Here is a 22,119-nt window from a genome sequence, read left to right as displayed (position 1 = left end):
GATAAGGATGTTGCTGACAACCAATCAATGTGGGCTGTAAAAATCGTTTTGGGACATGTTATTTATTTATTTATTTATTTATTATTTTTGTGAGAGGTTAAAGGTACTGTACAAATAATGTAAAAATGTTTACGAATCACATAAGGTAATTACTATACTGTAGTATATCTTATCAACGTGCGTATACTCTCGTCACACGTCATTTTTAAAGTAAGGTTTGAAAAGTGACGGAAACCACATGGCTAAAAAGACACAATTGATCGATGAAAAAGCTCTAATGGAGCTAAAATAATGCATTTAAATCATAAATTATAGAATACAATACAATAGCAAGCTTAGTGATACATTCTGGCCTATGGGTCGAGTAATGGGGTTATGCTTGTGTTATACATGCACGTTCAATATTGGTGTATGTGTGCCATGCACTCGTTATGGGGGCTTAAAACTGCACAACAACCTATGTCTGAAAAGCTTGTTTTCTGCGTCCCTTCTAACGGGTTATCTGCCCCGGTGCATGTTTAGCTTTGTTAGATATTTAGCAATACATGCCCTCGATAGCCTTTCCGTACAGCTGTACTTCTGCTCGGCAAGATAAGATTTTATTGCTCTGTTTTTTTTCCCTTCTTTTTGTATTAAAACCCTGTGCATTATAATGTGATTGTGTGTATAGCTTGTCTTTTACTGATTGTCAGGGGCAGTGTATCAAGTACCAAGCATAGAGACCAAAGTCTTTGTCAGATTTTTGGGGGTGATAAAAACAAAAGTGTCAGAGTTCACTGTTAACCGATAGTTGTAGATACCCGTTAGATTTGGTACTAACTTTAAATAAAGTGGGAATTTTGTGATCATTTATACGATAAATAACCTCGACGTTTCAAGCAATAACGTTTTGATTGTTTCCATGGAGAAAAGCAGGTTTCCTAGTTGCAAATTTCAAACCCTGCATCGTCGTATTGTTTTCAAAAACCTCTGACGTTGTCTTTTTTTGAGTCATTTATTTTGTTGTTATGCAGAAGTGAACCTCTTTTTCCTTAGTGGTTCAGATTTCAACCATTCTGCCATTTTTTAAGGAATAAAATGATATTACCATGGGTGGGGTGAGATTTCAAGTTTCGAGTTGATATATATTTGTTATAAGAAAAAAAAAATGTTTTCATCTGTTTATGCGTCATTTGTTTTGTTGTTTTTGTGGTTAATTTTTCAATACCTCTGCCATTTTTACGGAATAAAAGGTTTTTTTCATAGGTGATATTTAAAGTTTCGAGTTGATAAATTTGTGATCAGAAAAAAAGTTGTTTTCATCTGTTTATGAGTCCTCTATTTTAGACTTTTTGTGTTTGCAAAAGTGAATCTCATTTTCCTTAGTGGTTCAATTTCCAATCATCCCAGCTTTTATAGGATAAATTGCCATTTCCATGGGTGAGTTTCGAGTTTACTTTGTGATAAGAAAAAAACAACTTGTTTTGACCAACCAGCTGCCCTTACACACACTCCCCACCTCAAGGTTGCCTCGCATATTACGCATACCTCCCCCACAAAAGCACTGAAGTTGATTCTCAATTTATGACTAGCTTTGGAACCGTTTGGGTCTAATAGAAAAAGAAGCCAGTTGGGGCTTAAATGCCCATTACCGATGTATACAAGAGGCGGAATTCATTAGCTCGTATTTAACCCAATTTCCCAAATTGACAAGTCATTTTTACAAAGAGGTTAAAAAAAACATCGAGGTTTCTTAGGCCAAATAAAAATAAAAACGTGTTTAGCGTCCCTGCCCGCTTCCTTTCAAGAGGCAGCTTCTTCTTGTTTTACTTTTTTTTTTTTTTTTTTCATTAAAAAAAAAAAACACCGAAAAACAACACTTTTTTACGATTTTGTTTCCATCGGTCTCAACAAAGAAATTTTGAGTAAAAACTTGTATGGCGGCCATTTTGAAAAAAAAAGAAAAAAGAAAAAAAAAAAATCCCTCTTACCTTTTTCAAAAAGGGAGGACGCAAAACATGTTTAATTCTGTTGGCCTTACATTGTTTGTTATTTGAGAGGTTTTCCCCGTCTCGCCTTGCCGATCAGCTGTTGATGTAAGTGTTTCGCTTGTTGTTGATTTCGACCTTTATGCGAGATTTTGTTAGATCTAATCTTCTTTTTTTAAGGATTGAAATAGGAACTGAATGCAGTCTCCACAACTTAAGTGACACAATTATTTGAAGTTATTTGTGTGTGGTTTTTAGCTATCGCTTGTGATTGTTAACATTTGTCTAACGCGTGCTTGGATAATTTCATTCGAAATATTTATTTTTACTGAGACAATTTAGATGAACTGGCTTATTTGAGTAGATAAAATGGTTTTTTATCACATGAAACAAAACATGACCTAGCGCCGACTCAAACATGCCTTTTCTTCGAATATTGTGTTGTTGGCTGCAATAACGTTACTCTCTTGGCCTGCTCATGTTTATGTTGTTTTTCTGTAATTTTATTTTATCATTTTGCTGACAATTCATTGCATTTTACTCAAACATTACTGTTGATCAGGTCCCTATCCTGTTGTAGCGTTCAAAGTAATGAGAAGTTCAGTAGACTCGATCATTCCCAGACGGAATAACACAAACGAATTGTGTTCATGTCGAATTTAGAACTCAGTCGTTCGAAGTAAAAAAGAAAAGAAAAAAAGGTGAACCAAGGCGAACACCCCAACGAACAAACAAACAAATAAACATTCGTTTTTTCAAACACCCCTCGCCACAACCTTGACCAATCACTACCCATGTCACGGGCTATCTGACAACAACCACAGACAAGTGGGCGAGTACAAACTAGAAACAATAGATAACATTAGAAAATAAAGTATAAATTGGACCCCCCCGATCCCCACATCTGTCTCCCCCCTCCCCCTCCCCAGCCTACCCCACAGGCACAACACTAGACGAAGTAACAACATTCCACACATGCTACACTAAAGTCTGCAGCCCCCCACTCCAACCACTGGATTGAGCAACTCAATACCACAGTTGGTTTTTCAAATTCGCTAACCAAATAACAACAATCAAACTACTTGTGAATGGTTAGCGAATCCTATAGGTAGCCCGTTTTACCAAGTCAATACTCCAGTACCTTGTGTTGTCTTGTAGTAAGCCGCTTATACAAACATACGGCGGGGGTAATTTACCGGCCCTATTGTTGGTGCGATCATGGGTACTGAATAGGGATGTAACTGATAGCTCTCCAAGTCCTCTTTTCTTCCTTGTCAATGAGGGGGCTTTCGCGAGGCCGTTACATCCATGGTTGAGTGGTCCTTGGGTGCCTGACCGTACTATGTGATAGGGTAGCATCTCTATTTAGAATGGTGCCTGTCCAGGATCAATACCTCCTCCCTTATGCTGCCACTTTCTCCCCCATGCGCTGGCTACTCATCCATTTCCCCATCTACCATTTCATCTCTCAGGGCCTAGTTCCAAAGATTTGCCCAAGCACAACAAAAAGTATACAGGATTTGAGGCATTGCATGGTGAGGTATCAATATATACTTGGTTTGCGGTAACACCATGTGTGTAAATGTATCTACTTGCCAGGTAGAGTTGTTCTTAGGGAACTGTCTTGCTTTATTCTACTGCCGCGGAGTAGATAATCGGAGGTTCGGGAGACTTCTCAAAAAAGTAGCTAGGCACAACAACATTATTCTTGCCAGAATAAGGTTACCAGCCAAATCGAGGTATAGTATAGCCTCAGCCTGGCCCCTCTATTTGTGTAAAACTTAAAGGACTGGTTACCACGCATGCAGGAGAAGGGTACCATTCACTTTACATTTCTACTCCCAACAATCTGAACATAGGTTTATAGAAAATTGCGTGACGTCACTGTGACGTCGACGGTTGCATCGAATTTACCAAATAGACCCTAAACTACGGATGTTACCTGTCAGAAGTATGATATTACGCGAGTTTTCAATTAAGGCAACGCCATTCAGTGTATCTTTTGATACATGTACTTGATGGACATCAGCATTCAAGATCCCTATTATTAGCTTAGCGCAGGCTTTGTCTTCAAAGGCTGTTTCACAATGCTGCTTTGTGAAAGGGCTTACTTTTGTAGTTTTTGATAAAAGTACTCCAAGATCCACGACAGTTCTAACGTGATGTTTTTGAAAAAGGGTAAACGTTTTTCTTTTGGTTTTTTGTTGTTGCTGTACATGTTAATTAGTGCCTTTTTAAATACAACTTATGTCGTTTGTGTAGGCTTGAATTTACTCATCATAATTTTTTCCTTTAAAGCAGAAATTGTTGTCTTTTTTATGAGAATTTGTATTTTACTATATGAAATTGAACAAAGTTTTTTTTTTTGAAAACTTGTCTTACTATTTATTTTACTGTATTGTGAAATTTATTGCGGAATTTCAAGTTAGTTCTGGTGTTTACTGGAAAATAGGGGATGGATAGGAAGAAACTATTTCACTCTCACAAAACAAAATTGAGAATCCACAAAAAAAACCAAAATGGCTTCCCTCGTTGGGTCAATCCACTATTAGTAGAGTCCAGACCGAGCTTCAGAACTTCAGACTGTGAACCAACCAAACACACCAACAATTGAATTTCGATTAGACATCAAAGGCTCGCCGACCAGTCTGAGGACTCCTATAATTCGGTAATCAAATTGCCCATGTGACATTCAATAGTTTGACTGGGGAGATGCTCCTTTTGTCTGACCTGGTAGTCTTTATACCCTCTGTGGGTTTTTTCTTCTCATCCATGTACCTCTGAGGGGTTGTCTTCGACGGGGGGACGGGTTGATCTCTCATCCCCCGGGACCAACCGTGGATCGAGCCGGGGCGGTACCCCTTGAACGGGTTTTTATTCTCCCTCTATAAGCACTAGTATGCATTCAGCAATCCCCTTTTTCTGGAGTTGGGACATTCTTACTTCAATGAAGTTCCCAAACTTACTGCTTACTTTAATTAATTAGATACCCACTGATCCTTATAGGGGGTAGACCAAAGAGGGGTAAGAAAACGGGATCGATTTTGGCGGTGGGGGTAAACTTCAAAGTGATTGCAGTACAAACCTATATTATGGCTGTGCTTAGGTGGTGAATACAGCCTTATCATTAGGTATTATGAGGGAATCTGTGTAAAAATCAGACGGGTTATTATAGCGTTGCTTACTTGGGAAAGTTTGAAGCTCATTAATAATCTAGGAGTTGCATCTTCTGATGATGATTTTCTTTGTAGTGCGTCAGCCTAGCGTGGGATTGAGTTTGGGAAGCCAGACTTAGACTGCCGGGGTCGAAGTAATGAGCGAAAAACTTTTAAAAAAGACAATTCCGGAAGCAAAATGGAAATTAATCAAAGAGCTGCCAAAAAAAACCAAGCGTTCCGTGTTCTGATGAACAACTTTTCTTGGAAATCACCCTGATTATGGAAACTTGTCCCCGGTTTATGTTAAAAGTTTGTCTAAACTTTTTTCTAATCCTTGATTGTTGTGCAACATTTCCTTTCCAAGATGCAAATGTTGCAACTCTGCAATCAGATGAAATACTGAACAATTGTTTTTTAGTGGAGTTGTCAATGATAATTATGTGTTTTATCTAAAGGCAGTGGACACTATTGGTAATTACTCAAAATAATTATTAGCATAAAACCTTACTTGGGGAGAGGTTGGTAGTATAAAACATTGTGAGAAACGGCTCCCTCTGAAGTGAAGTAGTTTTCGAGGAAGAAGTAATTTTCATTGAATTTTATTTCGAGACCTCAGATTTAGAATGTGAGGTCTCGAAATCGAGCATCCGAAAGCGCACAGGGTTTTTTTTCTTTCATTATTATCTCGCAACTTCGATGACCAATTGAGCTCAAATTTTCACAGGTTTGTTATTTTATGCATATGTTGAGACACAGCAAAATGAGGAGACTGGTCTTTGACAATTACCAATAGTGTCCAGTGTCTTTAATACAAATTGTGTACAAAAAGTGCAATCATGTGCTATTCATATCTGGTTTTTTATTTTTTTTTTATTGTTGCAAAGTAATTAAAAATAACCCAAAAACATGTGCGCATAAAAATAACGGTTTCACAAAATGTGGATACATTTCCCTTATACATTTAGGATCTGAAACTTTCTTTGGTGCGAGTAGTGATGTTTGCGGTAGTACCATGTGTAAATTTTGGTTCTGAAAATCTTGCTCTGGTCGTCTTCATCTGAAACTGAAGACAATCAGAGCATACCGATCGAAACGTTGAGTTGTCAACAACCGGTTATTGACAGAACCAACACTACTAAAAAACGGAACGACACATATCACCCGATGACACTTTGTAGTTTTCCATGTTTTTAAACTTAAATTTGGAATGCTAGGACGGCAAAATGCTCTTAGTGTCCTAATGCCCAACTTGAACAAATCCCCTGAAAAAAATGTGTTTAAAAAAAAACAACGTCATGAGCATACAATTATTGTCAATGTGGGGGATGGAAGAAGAGGAAGATGATTCGGTGAATGTATTAATGTATTCACTTCACGAAGATTACTCACTACGATTTAAAAAAAAATAATAATAATGTTTTTTTTTTATAGAAAAACAAAATATATTTGAGTTTGACTTTATGGTTATATTATATGTGGAAGTCATTTATAACATCTCTATGTGTGTGTTAAGAGATGACAGCGATTCTGAGACATCCGGGGTATAGTTAAAGATTGCAAGGTATCTAGTTCGACCAAGAGTCCCAGATCACAGATACCACGCATCCGATACCTCGTGTGAATACGGAATGAGGGTCTGAGAGCGGACTATAGACGCGGTGTCCCTACCGTCCAAACAGTGTCCCAGCCCGGGCGAGCCAGCCGCTCGCGCCCGGTAGACGAGTCACTACCCGGCGGGGGTAATTTGTTACAAAAACAGGCGTGCGAACAAGTCACAGGGCCCCCCGTTGAATAAATTCATGAAGTGCTATCACTAACCATTTATCATATCGGTCAGAAAGTCGTCTTTTTTTTTTACATGCACTGGTGGCCGATATTATATTTGCCAGCGATATTCGTCTGTTTATTAATCACTGGGAAATTGTGTCAGGCGATGATCTATTGCTAGTATGGGTATACCTGTAATGCATTGTTTGCTCACTGCATTTAAAATACAGTCACATAACGTGCATTTCATGCACAATTATGTCAGACGGTGTCGATGCTCAATTTATTTAGCATCTTTGGTTAAGTTAAGTAAACATGTAAGGTAAAGTGCGCGAGCTGGTTTGTCTTTTATCTTCCCTAGTAGGCTGGAGAGAAATAAATAATAGAAAGTTCTTCAAGGAATAATAAAACTGCCAGAAACCAAGTGCTTTAAACATCGAAAGGTTGGGGGGGGGGGGTCTTAACTACAACAGACGGTGTCGAAACTCAATTTATTTAGCATCTTTGGTTAAGTTAAGTAAACATGTAAATGTGTAAGTACGCGCGCTGGTTTGTCTTTTATCTTCCCTGGTAGGCTAGAGAGAAATGAATAATAGAAAGTTTTTCAAGAAAGAATAGAACTGCTCGAACCACTGATCTCTACAATAGATATCAATGCCTAGAACCCCCTACTTGGAACACTGAGAGAGGGTTGGGGGTAAGGGGGGGGGGTCTTAACTACAACACGAAGGCGGTACTCTCAGAGGGTTTTCACCGGAGTCAAGTGGTTTGTCTGGGGTGAATGGGGGTAAAATCAACTCAGGGACCGGGGGACTCATCCGATGAGTCTCGGGCCTTTAATGAGTGCGGCGAAGTGGGCATCGCTTTGTCAAACTCAAGAAACAGAGTTTCAATCCCAAGACAGTCCATTGTGTTTCTTGTTTCTTTTGCGGGGCTTATAAATGCAGAGTTGACCACGTTGGTTTTGAGGTGTGAGAGGCGGTAGGTGGAGGCGGTCTGGAGGTTGGCTTGGATGGGTTTGGGTCACCGAGGAGATTGTCTAGGGTAATTGGAAGTTTGTGGGTTGGCATTCTTTATATAATCCCTTTCTTATCTATGTCATGATAGCCTATGATCGTCTTCATCATCGTGAATGTCATTTATAGGACATCTCTCTATCATATACATGTATTATGGCACGTGCTTACATTAGAGGTACTGTGACAACATTGTGTTTTTGAATAGAACACAATTAATTCTTGCCCTCTCTGGTTTTTAATTAATACTATATCCAAGCCTGTGAACACTATTGTTTTCAAAATGGCGAACCCCATTTTAGTTAAATGTTTTAACTAAGTATAGACTGTCTTTTACGTGATGTTTACAAATTAAATTGAGTTGAATTGAATTGAATGAAATCTATTTCTACCCTCTAAGTTTTTCAGTTAATACTTCACAAAAGCAGCATGTAAAAAATAATGTTATCAAAATGTTGGCCACGATTTTAGCGAAAACAAAAACGGTTTCTATCTTCTCTTTGGTTCTGTGTACACTCATTTCTGGCTCATTTCCATTGCAACAAAACGAAATAAGCAGAGTACAACTAAGTCATTCCCTTTATTCTGTAATATCTGAGGCAGGATTGGTACTTGAATGATCTTCATAACATCATACAATAAACCACAGTTTCCCTTGTGATTTATTTTTTTATATTATCTGAAGTAAAAAGTTTCAACCCCTTTAAGGCAGTGGACACTATTGGTAACTTCTCAAAATAATTATCATCATAAAACCTTTCTTGATTACAAGTAATGGGGAGAGGTTGATAGTGTAAAACATTGTGAGAAACAGCTCCCTCTGAAGTGGTGCAGTTTTCGAGAAAGAAGTAATTTTCCCACGAATTTGATTTCGAGACCTCAAGTTTAGAATTTGAGGTCTCGAAATCAAGCATCAGAAAGCACACAACTTCGTGTGACAAGGGTGTTTTTTCTTTCATTATTATCTCGCAACTCCGACGACCGATTTAGCTCAAATTTTCACAGGTTTGTTATTTTATGGATATGTTGAGATACACCAACTGTGAAGACTAATCTTTAACAATTACCAATAGTGTCCAGTGTCTTTAAGGTGATCCACGGGGTGCCTCTTCCCAGGTTTGGTCGTAAACTACAAATCCCGTTCTTGTCAATTTTTTCTTTGTTCAACCCCAAATCAGCTTCATAATCTGTCAGTTTTTAGATTATTTTCATCAATAATAACCATCTTTATTCTGTTTTTTATTCTCCGTGACCTTTCACAACCATTGCTAATAGTTTGGTTTTCAAATGCAATAATATTCGAAGACACCTGATATCTTTATTTTAAATCAATGTATAACACAGACACCGCCATTTAGTTTGAACAGCTTAAATATTTACATATTTATTTATAAACTGTTGTTATGTTTGGTTTCTACCGTCATTAATTAAAGTTATCTAAGTATTATAATGACCCCAAACCTGACCTGAAATCAATGATTTATATACCACCATCGATTCAGAAATATTCTACCCCCCCCCCCCCCGCCCAATCAATCGAGTCACACATAGCGGCGTCGTTGTTTGTTATTTGTTCATGGCAAAAATCCCGAGAAACTATGAGCCGGCAATTAAATTAATGTTACTACGTGATTCTGATAAAGCATTTTAAAGGGGGGGGGGGGGGGAGGTACGGCATTGCTTAATGACAAGCTGACATTCGGTCAAATCGTGTATTCTGTGGACATTATTGTATATTATAATACATTTTAGCATAACACCTATACTTGGTAACGAGTAATGGGGAGAGGTTGGTAGTATAAAACATCTGCGAAACAGCTCCCTCTGAAGTAACGTAGTTTTCGAGAAAGAAGTAATTTTCCACGATTTTGATTTCGAGACATCAGAATTAGATTTTCAGGTCCCAAAATCAAGCATAATATGAAAGCACACAACTCCGTGTGACAAGGGTGTTTTTTTCTTCCATTATTATCTCGCAACTTCGACGTCCAATTGAGTTCAATTTCTACAGGTATTTTTTTTTAATGCATATGTTGAGATACACAAAGTGAGAAGTCTGGTCTTTGACAATACCAATAGTGTCCAGTTTCTTTAAGACATACTTGACGTACAGGGTTAGTCACATCATGCCGGCTGAATCTATGGTGTCCGCACACTCTGAAAACTAAACAGGGTTACAACTTACCCTCTGGTTAATCCTCACCGGGATTGTCCATTGTGCTGACACTACTTTCCAAATTGTTTTCTCATCGTGTGAAATTTGAAACATCTTACAGATGCTAATCTCATTTTTTATTTTATTTTTTATTTTGCTGTGAATCAGTGTGACGAGTATATGGATTCTTACCTCAACGCAAGCACGTCTTGGAGTACCACGGATTTCAAGGCACAACTTTTTCGTACGACAATTTAACCCCTCAAGCAATAATTGATGACATTTTTCAAAAAGCTATCCATAAAAATGTAAAACATCCATCCTCCCCACAAAATCTGCCTGCAACGGTGCAGCGCCCTCATTGTTATAATAGAGGAAACGTAATTAAACTGATTCAACCGCAGGCACGGGTTCATCACACAATACGCACTCAGTAAGCGTGGCATGGTGATCGTAAGCGCAGAATTCGGCAGTAAGCAGAGCCATAATACAGCCTGTAGTATACGCACAACAACTTGCTAAACACAGCATACTATATTACTTAGCATACTATATTACTTAATTCAGGTTGCCAGCCCAAATTGCACTAAGTTTGCATTAATGTGGCTGGTGCCCGACTCAATATTTTGCTTGCTTGAAATTGGGAACAGTACACTTCGTCAAAACTGTTTTCATATTTTTCGCCATATTCCAAACTTGCTTCATAAACCTTTTTGTATACACAATGTTTTCCAAACAACACAATATATTCCCAGAGGTTGGTTTAAAGGTGCTGTTCTAAAAGACACTGGACACTATTGGCAATTGTCAAAGACCAGTCTTCTCACGTGGTGTATCTCGACATATTATGCATAAAATAACAAACCTGTGAAAATTTGAGCTCTTGGTCGTCGAAGTTGTGAGATAATAATGAAAGAAAAAACACCCTTGTCACACAAAGTTGTGTGCTTTCAGATGCTTGATTTCGAGACCTCAAAATCTAATTCTGAGGTCTCGAAATCAATTCGTGGAAACATACTTATTTCACGAAGACTACGTCACTTCAGAGGGAGCCGTTTCTCAAAAAATTATTTTGAGTAATTACCAATAGTGTCCACTGCCTTTGACGGTTATAAAAACACGATCTTCAATCTTCAATGGTGAAATCCTTATTCATCTACATGAAGCTATATTAGGATGGTGCAGAAGTGACGTCACGGGAAAAGTGCGTAGGAACAAAGTCATAAACCAACCAAGACCAGCCCTCTTGTACACGTTATTTCTATTAATAATAAAAAAAGGTACATGATTAACAATTAAGCAAAACTATCAAAACCAATTTCAAGAAGAAGCACGACCAATGAAAAATAATTTTCCTAAATGTATCTGACAAGAGTGGCTGAACGAGGGGCAAAGATGAAACAAACCCGATGGTCCCGGCCTAGTTCCAATTATGTAGATGGGACTTGATCGTTTTCTCGCCCCGTTGCAAACCCCCAGACGCCTTTACCAACCACTTATCTGATAAAACAAACTGAAAATTGATGTCATTTGCTAGCTGTTTTACCCATAATTGTGCCTTTTAAGAGCGGCCATGGGCGTGCATATTTCTTATAAGGTAATTTTCTTCCAGTTTTTGTTTTATTAGGGGTTGATTAAGAGGCTCATAGCCCGGGTCAATGTGTGCCTTGGGCCGGCGGTGGACAATCAGTCTGTATTTTTCCGTATTTTTCAACCATCCACCGCCCAAACATTTCGTTTTCGGACACTCATTACCATAGCAGCCTCTCGTCATCTCAAGACATACTTCTCGACTTCTTGACAGATATAAATTTCCCCATTGTCTTTCTGTTTTTGTTGTAATCTTTTTTTGGGACATGCAATTGTGATTACGCAAGTAGTCTGTGTGGGCACCGGTGGTGTGGGAGGCATACGAACAACTAGTTCACCTCGCCTGTTAAACTGTTCAGATTTTAAGTGCCATATTCAATACATCTTTCGTTCTGGTGTTGTTGTTGGTGTTGTTGTTGTTGTTGTTGTTGTTGTTGTTGCTGTTGTTGTTTAATTGGGCATGAATGTGTCTTTGCAATAGTGGTGTATGTGGGAGGCATGTGAACAAGTTCACATCGACTGTTTAACTGCTCAGATCTAAAGAGGCATATTCAATACCTCTAATTCGATGTAATATCAGTGATAAACTGGCACCAGGCGAGTGTCCTTCTCAAGTACGTCTCATTGTTGGACGTTGACCAATAAGACATAACCAAAGAAAGAGACAAACAAAAACATCGCATGAAAGTTACTCTTTATTACCAATTACTCCGTCCAATACGTCCTTTAGAGGCCGAGTCTTTTAAGTTAATGGGTGTGCAAGATTAGTCTTTGCACTATCCATAATTCTAGTTGTTGGGTTTGTAGCTCTAGTCCACCCTTTAAAGCACCTACTCATAGTACCTCTTTAATCAGAAGTCATTTTGCGCAGTCGAGTTGACCGTCCCGCTCTATCTCCCAGACTTATTGTCTGTGTAAATGAAGTAGCCGTCACGTCTATAGTGGTGATTTCAGGGAATGGGGTTATTAAGTTCTTGTTAAACCCAATTCTCAGATGAGGCTGCACTTTTTTTGTAGGGAAGTACTGGAGTCTGTAATTATATAGGACTCGTGTTGATTAAAGCCGAGAAAGATCAGCCTGGCATGGGCTGGTTAAAACACTATTTTAAGCCCCTGTTTTTAGGCAAATTATGATTTAGCCTTAACGAAAGATTGCTATATAGGGTAAAAACGTCAGACCATTAAATATAGATGTCAAATTTGCATCTGGGATAAATTTTGAATTGTTGAGCTTTTTATTTTAATTTTGAATTTGAATTTTGGTTTATTCCTTTCAACATCTGTTGCATCGCTTCTTAAACATGATCTTGCAAAAGCCCACACAGCCAGCAAACGGTGGGCAGCGCAGCGCAGCGAGTGGCATGCAGCAATGTACTAGAAACGGTCGCAAGATGGATCGTCTTCGAAAAAAAAAAATTCTGTATTTAAATTTAAACATTTAAAAAAAAATATATTAAACATAAATATTCACCACCAGCATATAAGCCTTAAATAAACACTCTTTTTATCTTCTCCATTTTTTGAGGTTTTGATGAAATAAATAAATAAATAAATAAATAAATAAATAAATAAATTACACAGCATTTAAATTAACTATTTTATCTTCAGCATTGGAGATTAATATCTTTAATGTTTTTATGTTTTTAAATTATAGTGTAGTCTAAATACAAAATTATTGTCAAATGCTTATGTTTGTTGTATGTTAATTTTGTCTTTAGTGTTAGCCAGTAGCGTTTGAAGTTAACCCATTAGTGACTCGTTCTGATTTCTTATTGGTCAACACAGGGTGGGCAGGAGGGCAGCGATTGGCTAACATGCAGCAACGTCACGATACGGACAACAGGTGTCTCGTCTCAGGTCTGGATGCAATTTTTGTTTTATTTCATTTCTCTCTTTTTTTCGTACAATAGTGTTTGGTGACTTTCCTGTTTCTCTTTTCCCCTCCACTCTAAAAACAAAACAAACAAAAACACAACACTTTCGTATAATTCAATACGTTTATTCAATGTTGCAGTAAATCAAAACGAATAATACAAAATGTTGTAACTATGTAGACAAATTTATTGTAAATGTACACTTTATAAGAGTAACTACGAAAGTGAATTCCTTGGATGGATGGAATTAAAGGAGTTGTTGTTTGTGCATGATAACAATAACTCCGTAGTGATCGATCTCGAGTTGATGTTTTGAAAGGCCGCGTGTAATAGACGAGATTCGAGCGCGATTATATAGGTACACTTTGTATCTGCGTGTCACCCGTGGTATTTCGCTCCAGACCCCCACGGTATTCAGTCAAGACATGTTGCAGGCCTGGTACTCCACGGAGGCAACGAAGGCGATTGCTTCCATGCCCCCTCGTCATTTCTTTGGTGACCTTCTTGAAATGCTCCAATAGAAATGTCAAATTTCCCATAGTATGCCCTTTTGGAGAAAATGCCTTGGTGCCTTTGCCCTTTCACAAACGAGGCATATAGGTTTCCGAAGGCACCAATCGTGGTTTCCATTAAAATAAATATAACATGCAGTCGATGTCCTCATTATGGTGCCCCTTTACCATTGGGAAAATGCCTCGATGCCCTTGCCCTTTCAAAAATGAAGCAAACATGCCTGGATGTAGTGAGTTCTAAATTTAGAATCAAAATCATGCAAATTTTCCTGGCCAGGAAATATTGTCGCATCCTGTATTTTTATTTCACCCTTGTTTGCCTATTAGTGACACCTCATCACTACCGATTAACTTTATCATCACAAAACATCACAAAGTCATAAAGATACAGACGCGTTTATGGTGTAGTTACTGTACATGACAACGTGGGTCACTGCAAACAATATCGTCACCAAATGCAGTGTGGCAACAGATCTCTCTCAAATTATAAGCATATTGAGGAAATCTAGTTTTTTTGAAAAATTAGCGAGAAATACCTCTTTGCTACACGTTGATGTGACGATGCTATGTTAACAGAAAAAAACCCCACAATGTGTCATGCATTAATGACACCATCAAACATACAGTGCATTGTAGTCCCTATATACATAGCAAGCAATCTAATTTTCTACCGCGGCTGCCTGCCCTTTTCACATCGACATCGTTTTGAACATTACAACAAACAGAGCACTCCCACTCCAGAGAAAATAGAGCGAATACACCTTGCCCCATTACCGAGATGTAGGCCGGACAAAATGATTATCGGGAGAGGACTAAACAACAAAAAAACAGATTGAGATAACACATTATAATTTCATTTGTGGTGTACCCCCCCCCCCCCCCTCTTGTTTCTTGATTCACAAGTAAGGCCAAATTAAAAACGTGTTTAGCGTCCCCAACTGCTTCCTTTTTAGAGGCGACTTTTTCTTCTTCTTTTTAAATAATAGTTAAGAACAAATTGGTTTTACTGTTTTTTTGTCTTGTTCATTAAAAAAAGAGATAATAGTTAATGGTCTCAGACTAAAACAAATTGTTTCAAATAAGAAGGAAATAGCTCAGCCGGTTGTCTTTAAAAATTTGTCCATTAATAAAAAAGGGGGCTCTCCTCCTTTTTTTTCCAAAAAGGCGGGACGTTAAACATGTTTTGTTTTTTTGCCTAATACCCCAAGCACAAGAGGGGAACATGACTGCGGTGCGGGGTAACCAAGGAACCCAGGATGGCCGGGGGCTCTCACCACACTCACCAAGCGTCCCTCCAAAAACTACCGCTTAAAAATTGGAATGCCAACCCCCCCTCTTCTCGAAGGCTATGCATTGATTGTAACACCAATTGCTGAGTGGATTGACGGGGAGTTAGTGGAGGAGGTTTAGAAATGCCTTGCCTAGCAGTAGAGGAATTGACACACTCTATAATTGTTTCAGATGATGATCACAATCGACGATTATAGGACGATGTATTTTATGGGGGACGATGACTTGATGTGGACCACTACTCCCCATTAGAAATAATTAGTGGTAATGGATCAAAGAGTTAGGCGTATTACGTATTAAGTAGGACAACTTGTTACCACTAACCCAGAAAAACAGGGATGGAAATGTTGGAGTCGAATTTTGAAAACGTAAACCGGGATTTTTTAAAGACTTAAATGATGGTAGTGATATATTGTTATGTTTTTTACAAGCGCATTTACATACTTGGTAGGGCCTGATTGCTTTTGGGATGGTTTGACCACATTTTCGCATGGTGCGTTTGGGGACAACAATAAGCAAAATGCTTAACTCATAGAATTGGTTTAAACAATTAAGCAAAAAACTTCACAAAGTTCAAAACTTCGAATTATGCCACATAGATGTCAGCCTATATGGGGTGCAGAGGGTCCTTCCCAAGTTCGGCCAAAACAGTGGTGAATAATCGGGCACAGCAAGAATAGAAGAAAAACAAACTGGCCAGAGAAGGCGAAAATACTTTTATCCGATATCGGAAATTAATAAACGTACTCTTATTATGTTTTTTAGGTGGGGGTGGGGGGGGGGGGGCAGAGTATAAGTAAGGGATGTTTTTTCCAGACTGGTATCAACTTTGCAACTTTTTAATCTATAATCGACTTATCTTTTTTTTTGTTCGCGCGATTATTTTATGATCGGTCCAGTGATCCAATGAGGAATGCCTCTGACGTCACAATTACTAATTTGTATGTTCCTTTGTGAGCTCATCAATGGCTAGTGATTTCAATAAGCATTGGTTTCTAGGCAACGGATATGAGTGACGTAGTAGAGGAGTAAACAAATAGCAACTTCAAAGTAACGGAACCGCTCAAATTAAATCCCCATAATACACTGTTGATAGTGTTAAAGGGAAGGTACACGTTTGGTAGTTGCTCAAAACAACTAACTTAAAAAACTGACTTGGTAACAAGCATTGGGGAGCTATTGATAGTAATGTATAAAACATTGTGGGCAATGACTCCCTCTGAAGTAACTTATTTTTCGAGAAAGAGGTAATTTCTCACTAAAATAATAAAAGACTTCTAGCTAGAAGTCTTTTATTCTTATCTGAAAGCACACAAATTCGTCCCAACAAGGGTGTTTTTGCTTTCATCATTTCCTCGCAACTTCGATGACCAATTGAACCCACATTTTCACAGGCTTGTTATTTTATGGTTATGATGGGATACACTAAGTGAGAAGACTGGTCTTTGACAATTACCAAACGTGTACCTTCCCTTTAAATCATCCTGTAAACATTGTCTTCATACACTAAAACAACGGACCTTCTAGGTATGGGGTCTTTGAATGGGTCGGGGAAAAAACAAGGGTCCCTTGATAAAGTGAAGCAAGGTTATACACTTTTACAAAATGTATCTCGTGTGGAACGTGACGTGCCCAAAATGCACCACACCTTTTTACTCAACTTCACACTGATCCGCAAAACTTGACTTTGTTACATTTTATTTGAATGGAAACCACTATTAGTCCCTTCGGAAACCTGTAATGCTTCGTTTTTGAAAGAGCAAAGGCACCAAGGCATTTTCTCCTTGGTAAATGACACTATATGAGGACATTTTTAAATTCTGCTTTCAAGGGCATGGAGGCAATCGCCTTCGTTGCCTCCGTGAAGTATCAGGCGTGCAGTATTGTAACCAACTGATCACAAATATAATTCCATCACGTAAACCAAGAAGCGAGTGTGTTAAACTCCAATGATTTCCGGAGTGCTATGTTTGACCGACCCATCATCAGCCCTCCTCCTGCCGGCCCCAAGATGGTGGGGGCATGAGGCGCGTCGTACGGGAGGAGAAAGCTGGCTGCTGCTGGTGGCTTGACGGCGTTGTGCGTCGCTGTCTCCGCTTTCAATTAATCACACTCATTACTCTTCGCGTTATTATCCACTCTCAGTTTAGTCAGAGTCTTCACTGTTTCCCTCCTCTTAGAACCAACCAGTGTATCTTGCTCTTCCCCCATCTGCTATGCTTCCGGTAGTGCAGGACAGAGCTTTGCGCAGCCTTCTCTACCCCCCCCCCCATTCAATTATGTTGACGATGTCTTATTTTTGATTTAACTGGAGTGCATTATTTTAACATGTCTGTGTTCGAGAGAGGGGTGGAGATGTGTTTCTATTTGGTCAACTGATTGGTCTGATGATGTTGTTTAAAGGAACGAGTCCAGTGTCAGGGCCCAGTGTGCTTAGCAAAGAAGTTTTGCGTAGCAGTATTTTGGGCCCTGTTTACTGTTGTGACTGCATATGTCTTTATGGTGAGACAAGCTGATCTTAGGGTGTAATCCCAAAGCTCTTTTGTCACCTAGGATGTGGGAGGGGCCTGTGGGAGGGGGCCTGTGGGAGGGGGCCTGTGGCCTCATGAAGCCTGGGAGCATAACAACTTGCTCTGTACAAAAAAAAATGCTTAACAGAAACTGGTTTCCAGCCCAAATTCCATAAAGTTACATTGTTGCAACTTGTGCCCCGTTCATATTTTGCTTAGCAAAGAAATAGGCTTGGAAGTATAATCTTCTTACAGCTTTATGAAAGACCTGGCCGCTGGTCCAAAACAAAAAAGTATTATTCAGAGAAAGGAAAAAAATAGTGTAGTTGTGGCATTTTGGAGCCGAGCGTTTTTTAAGGGCACTAGACTTGTTTCTGATCAGCGGGTGGGTTCAAGTCCCGGTCATTGCATTCGTGTCATTGAGCAAGACTTTGCCATAATTGATTCGTCCTTTCGGATGGGACATTAAGATGTAGGTCCCGTGTACCAGGAACGATAGAGAATACAAAATAACACAGGGTAGATTTCACAAAGAGTTAAGACTATCTCGAGTAGGACGAGTTACTCGTCCTAACTTAGGACTAGTCTTAAGTTTGTAATAACTCCTAAAGCGTCATAAGACTATCGGCTTAAGTTAGGACCATCTTTGTAAAGAAACTTCAAAACCATGGGCCACGTTTACCTTCATTCTTCTCAAGTCGTTTGTACCATGGAGAAAGACTTCCATGTTTGTACACGGTCTTCGCCACTAATTTGTATTCCGCGTGTCTTAGATGGTCAACAATCTAAAATACATATGGAAATATTTGTCCGTATATAGGCCTGAGAAAATGTCAAGAAAACAAGCGAGATCTTTCTACTTGCCTTGCTGTTCATCGCTAAAATAAAAGACATTAATTATACTTTAAGAGATTGGGACCAGAGGAAAAGGCAGGTCATTTATCACGAGCTGGGTTGACATAATACTCCGGTGATAGTATCGCATCGTATAAATGGGCACAGGAAATCTTGGGCACCGCGTGTGGCGTGTCATGCTCGATATGCACCCCGTAAGATGTGAGTTTGACACGGTATAGGGGCGGGCCGGCTCGCTACCCATACGGCGTTCTCTTGTACGGTAAATGTTGCGAATCTGAGCAAATTATTGCCGTGTTGGTACGTAGCTTTTTTTGGCTTCTTAAACAGCCATCACCATGTGCATGCTTTTCATGGTACACGGACTTGAATTGAATTTAAGGATGATTGAACGACAGTTGTAGAAAAAGGGAATGAAAAACAAAATACATATGGATAGGAAACGGGACTGTCTTGAAACTCGGCAAAGGGGGTTGTGTGATGGATGCGATGCAGCGAGCTCCGGGATACAATAATAGTTTTACCCGCGCTTATTTGCATTAGCCATTGAGAGATTGATGCACAGATCGTCGTGTCGTAGTCATGTTGGTATGACGTTTCCAGGCTTAAAATAAAATCCGGAAAAATCGTAACATTTACATGGATCTAATCTTGTCATTCAAGCATTATTTAAAAACAAAATTAAATGGTTGAATATACTGTTTGCCATTACATATTATCACCTGAAATATTTTGTCGGGAACGTTGCAAAGACATACACTGCAACTTGCATTCTAACCTATTTCACGGTAGTAGGGGGAAAGCCTCTTCACAAATTTCTCTCCATCTCACTCTATCCTGCGCTGTCTGTTGCCAAGCATTGCTCCTGTAACGTTTACTCGGTTCATCTATCTGTCTTATGTTTGTCTCCCTCTTTTTCTCTGCAACTAAGTGTTTGTTTATAATTTGAGGCATTACCTCTGCGGAATTTATTAATTATGGGTTGTTGTTCTCGTTTATTTTATGAAGGTGCTTCTTTCGTTGATTTCGACGAGAACAAGAGGACGAGAACGGCCTACACGAGAGGTCAACTCTTAGAACTTGAGAAAGAGTTCCATTTTAACAAGTACATCTCCCGCCCGAGGAGGATAGAACTGGCGGCCATGTTGAACCTAACAGAGAGACATATTAAGATCTGGTTCCAGAACCGGCGCATGAAATGGAAAAAAGAGGAGGCAAAGCGTCGACCCAACAACAAAGCCGACTCGAAGGACGAATTCGATGAACTCAAACCGGACCTCAAGTCCAACGGCGATTCGTCGTCTGACAAAGAGGATCTCTCCTCGGAGAAGAGCCCCCTGTCGCCCAACAGTGACCAGCTGCAGCCGTCCTCCGCCATCAAGGCGGATCCTTTCTCGCCCTCTACGTCGCCCAAAGGTCTCTCGATGACGTCACACAGCGGAGAACACCTTATAGTCAAGTCTTACTGACAATGAGATTTTATTCCTAACATACTGGAAGGAGTTGCTCTCTTCTCTTGACAAGTGACTCTTTTGAAAGTGTGATGTAAAGTTGTTAAGGAAAGCCTGTTAAATAATTGTAATATTTTACCCGTCCAGCATAGTGCAAAGAGTACAGCCCGACTCGGTGTAGCAGGAGATTCTGTCCCCGTATGGCAAACTGTGTACAAACTTCTTCTGATAGCGCCCAACTCTCCGGCGGCAGATTTCCAAGGGACACCAGCAAGACCAAAGAGTAAATCGCTCAACTCTACGAACTAATAAGAAGAACTCTGGGACGCATTTTGACGGCCAACCGTTTTTAAAAGATTCACTGATCATAGGCTACTTCCTCTCTGAGACACAGTGACGGTACACTAATTCCAGATTGAACCCACATTCTACCCAGACTGAGTCAACTGGCTCAATTTACTGACCCAGTCCAAAAACTGGGACGAATATGTTATAAAGATGATTCGGTTTAGGCATAAACAGAAATAACATTAGCATTGCTTGATTTTGAGCTGGCGGTGTTGGGAGAAATGGTGACAAATGAATAATTGCATCGCATGCATAGTAAAGAAAAAACACGTAACAAGGAACAGAGGCATGATGATGGAAAGGGGTGGTGATCACCTCTCTACCTACCACTGGGTCCATTTTGAACCCAGATACATTATACTTACTCCCGGATCAGAATTGGCACAGTTTTTGGGTCCACAGAGGTTTGTTTCACAAAGAGTTAAGACCAATCTAATCTCTCGAGTTAGGAACTTTGGACTAAGTTATGACTGTCTTTCCGGAATCGACCCCTGACGTGTTTCTGGGTCTGTGTCAAAATGACCCATGTATAAATTGGTCAAACTGACTTCGAATCCAAGTTAACATCCTATTAGCCAGTTCCCGGTCAGCCTGACCCACAAATGGGTCAAGGCACCTGGAATCCGAGTCAATTCTGACCCGGGAGCTCTAAGAGTGTTGAATGAAGTCAGAATCCCTAGTTTCCCACTATGTCTTCATGGATTTCTTCAATAAAGTTTACACATGATTGAACTGGTCTTTCTTTTACGAACCTATAATTATAACCATGGATACTCGAAAAAAGAAGAAGAAGGCTTTATCAGGCAATAATATGTTCTTCCTCCTTTAATCTAATTTCCGATTTGTTTGCCCTTGGAAAAATCTGGAAAATTGTCATTAATTAGCCTGGAACGTCCTCTAAAGCTTACAGCATGGGGATACCGGATTGTACGTCAGGACTCGTACTCGATAGAATAATTCCTATTTAACTTTCCAAGAACCAAATACCATGCCGGTGAGTTTTGGACAAAATGCTGCATTGTAGTTATATCAATGGGCTTTCTACTTAATATCAAAACTAGCAGCTTCTGTTTGTGTACACTTTATGGACAAATTTACTTTAATGAGAAGATAATAGGACTTCTGTACACAGTATCGATTTCTTTACACAGATATTTTAAAGCAGTATTAAAACGCAACATATGCCTCTCGGTTCTTGATGGAGTGATCTATAAGCGGAATGTACACCATTATTGGTGCATTAAAATTGAACACATTCATGAATAAAGTTTTTAGTGAAATGGTGATGCCACACAAACATCAAAAGAGAACTGCAGGCCTATATGCTTCGTTTTTGAAAGGGCAAGTGCACCAAGGCATTTTCTCCTTGGTAAAAGGCACCCTATGAGGGAAATTGTAAATTTCTACAGGAGCATTCCAAGGGCACCAAGGCAATGATCAGGGAGCACGGAGCCAATCGCACATATTGCCTCCGTGGAGGAACTACCCGACGGTGTGTTTTGTCCAGTTTAAATTTTTGTGATAATTAATGTTTTACGGAATCTCTTGAGACACAAAAACAATATATTTGAATTATGTATTTCTTTTTATGGAATATATGTTTATGGTGGGATAGATGATATTTCT

General features: G+C 39.3%; 1 protein-coding gene across 1 annotated transcript in view; it reads left to right on the top strand.

Moving 5' to 3' along the window:
• LOC117293581 (homeobox protein Hox-A4-like) overlaps window positions 1-20,163 on the top strand; it is a 32,730-nt gene extending 12,567 nt beyond the window's left edge. Inside the window, exon 2 of the mRNA XM_033775940.1 lies at window positions 19,703-20,163. Within this exon, the coding sequence (XP_033631831.1) occupies window positions 19,703-20,163 (461 nt within the window). The remainder of the gene's footprint in view (window positions 1-19,702) is intronic.
• The last annotated feature ends 1,956 nt before the right edge of the window (window positions 20,164-22,119 follow it).

The sequence above is a fragment of the Asterias rubens genome, chromosome 8 (genome assembly GCF_902459465.1).
Source record: "Asterias rubens chromosome 8, eAstRub1.3, whole genome shotgun sequence".
Classification (NCBI taxonomy): Eukaryota; Metazoa; Echinodermata; class Asteroidea; order Forcipulatida; family Asteriidae; genus Asterias; species Asterias rubens.
Note: the sequence above shows the minus strand (reverse complement) of the source record. Positions and strands in the feature narration are given on the sequence as shown.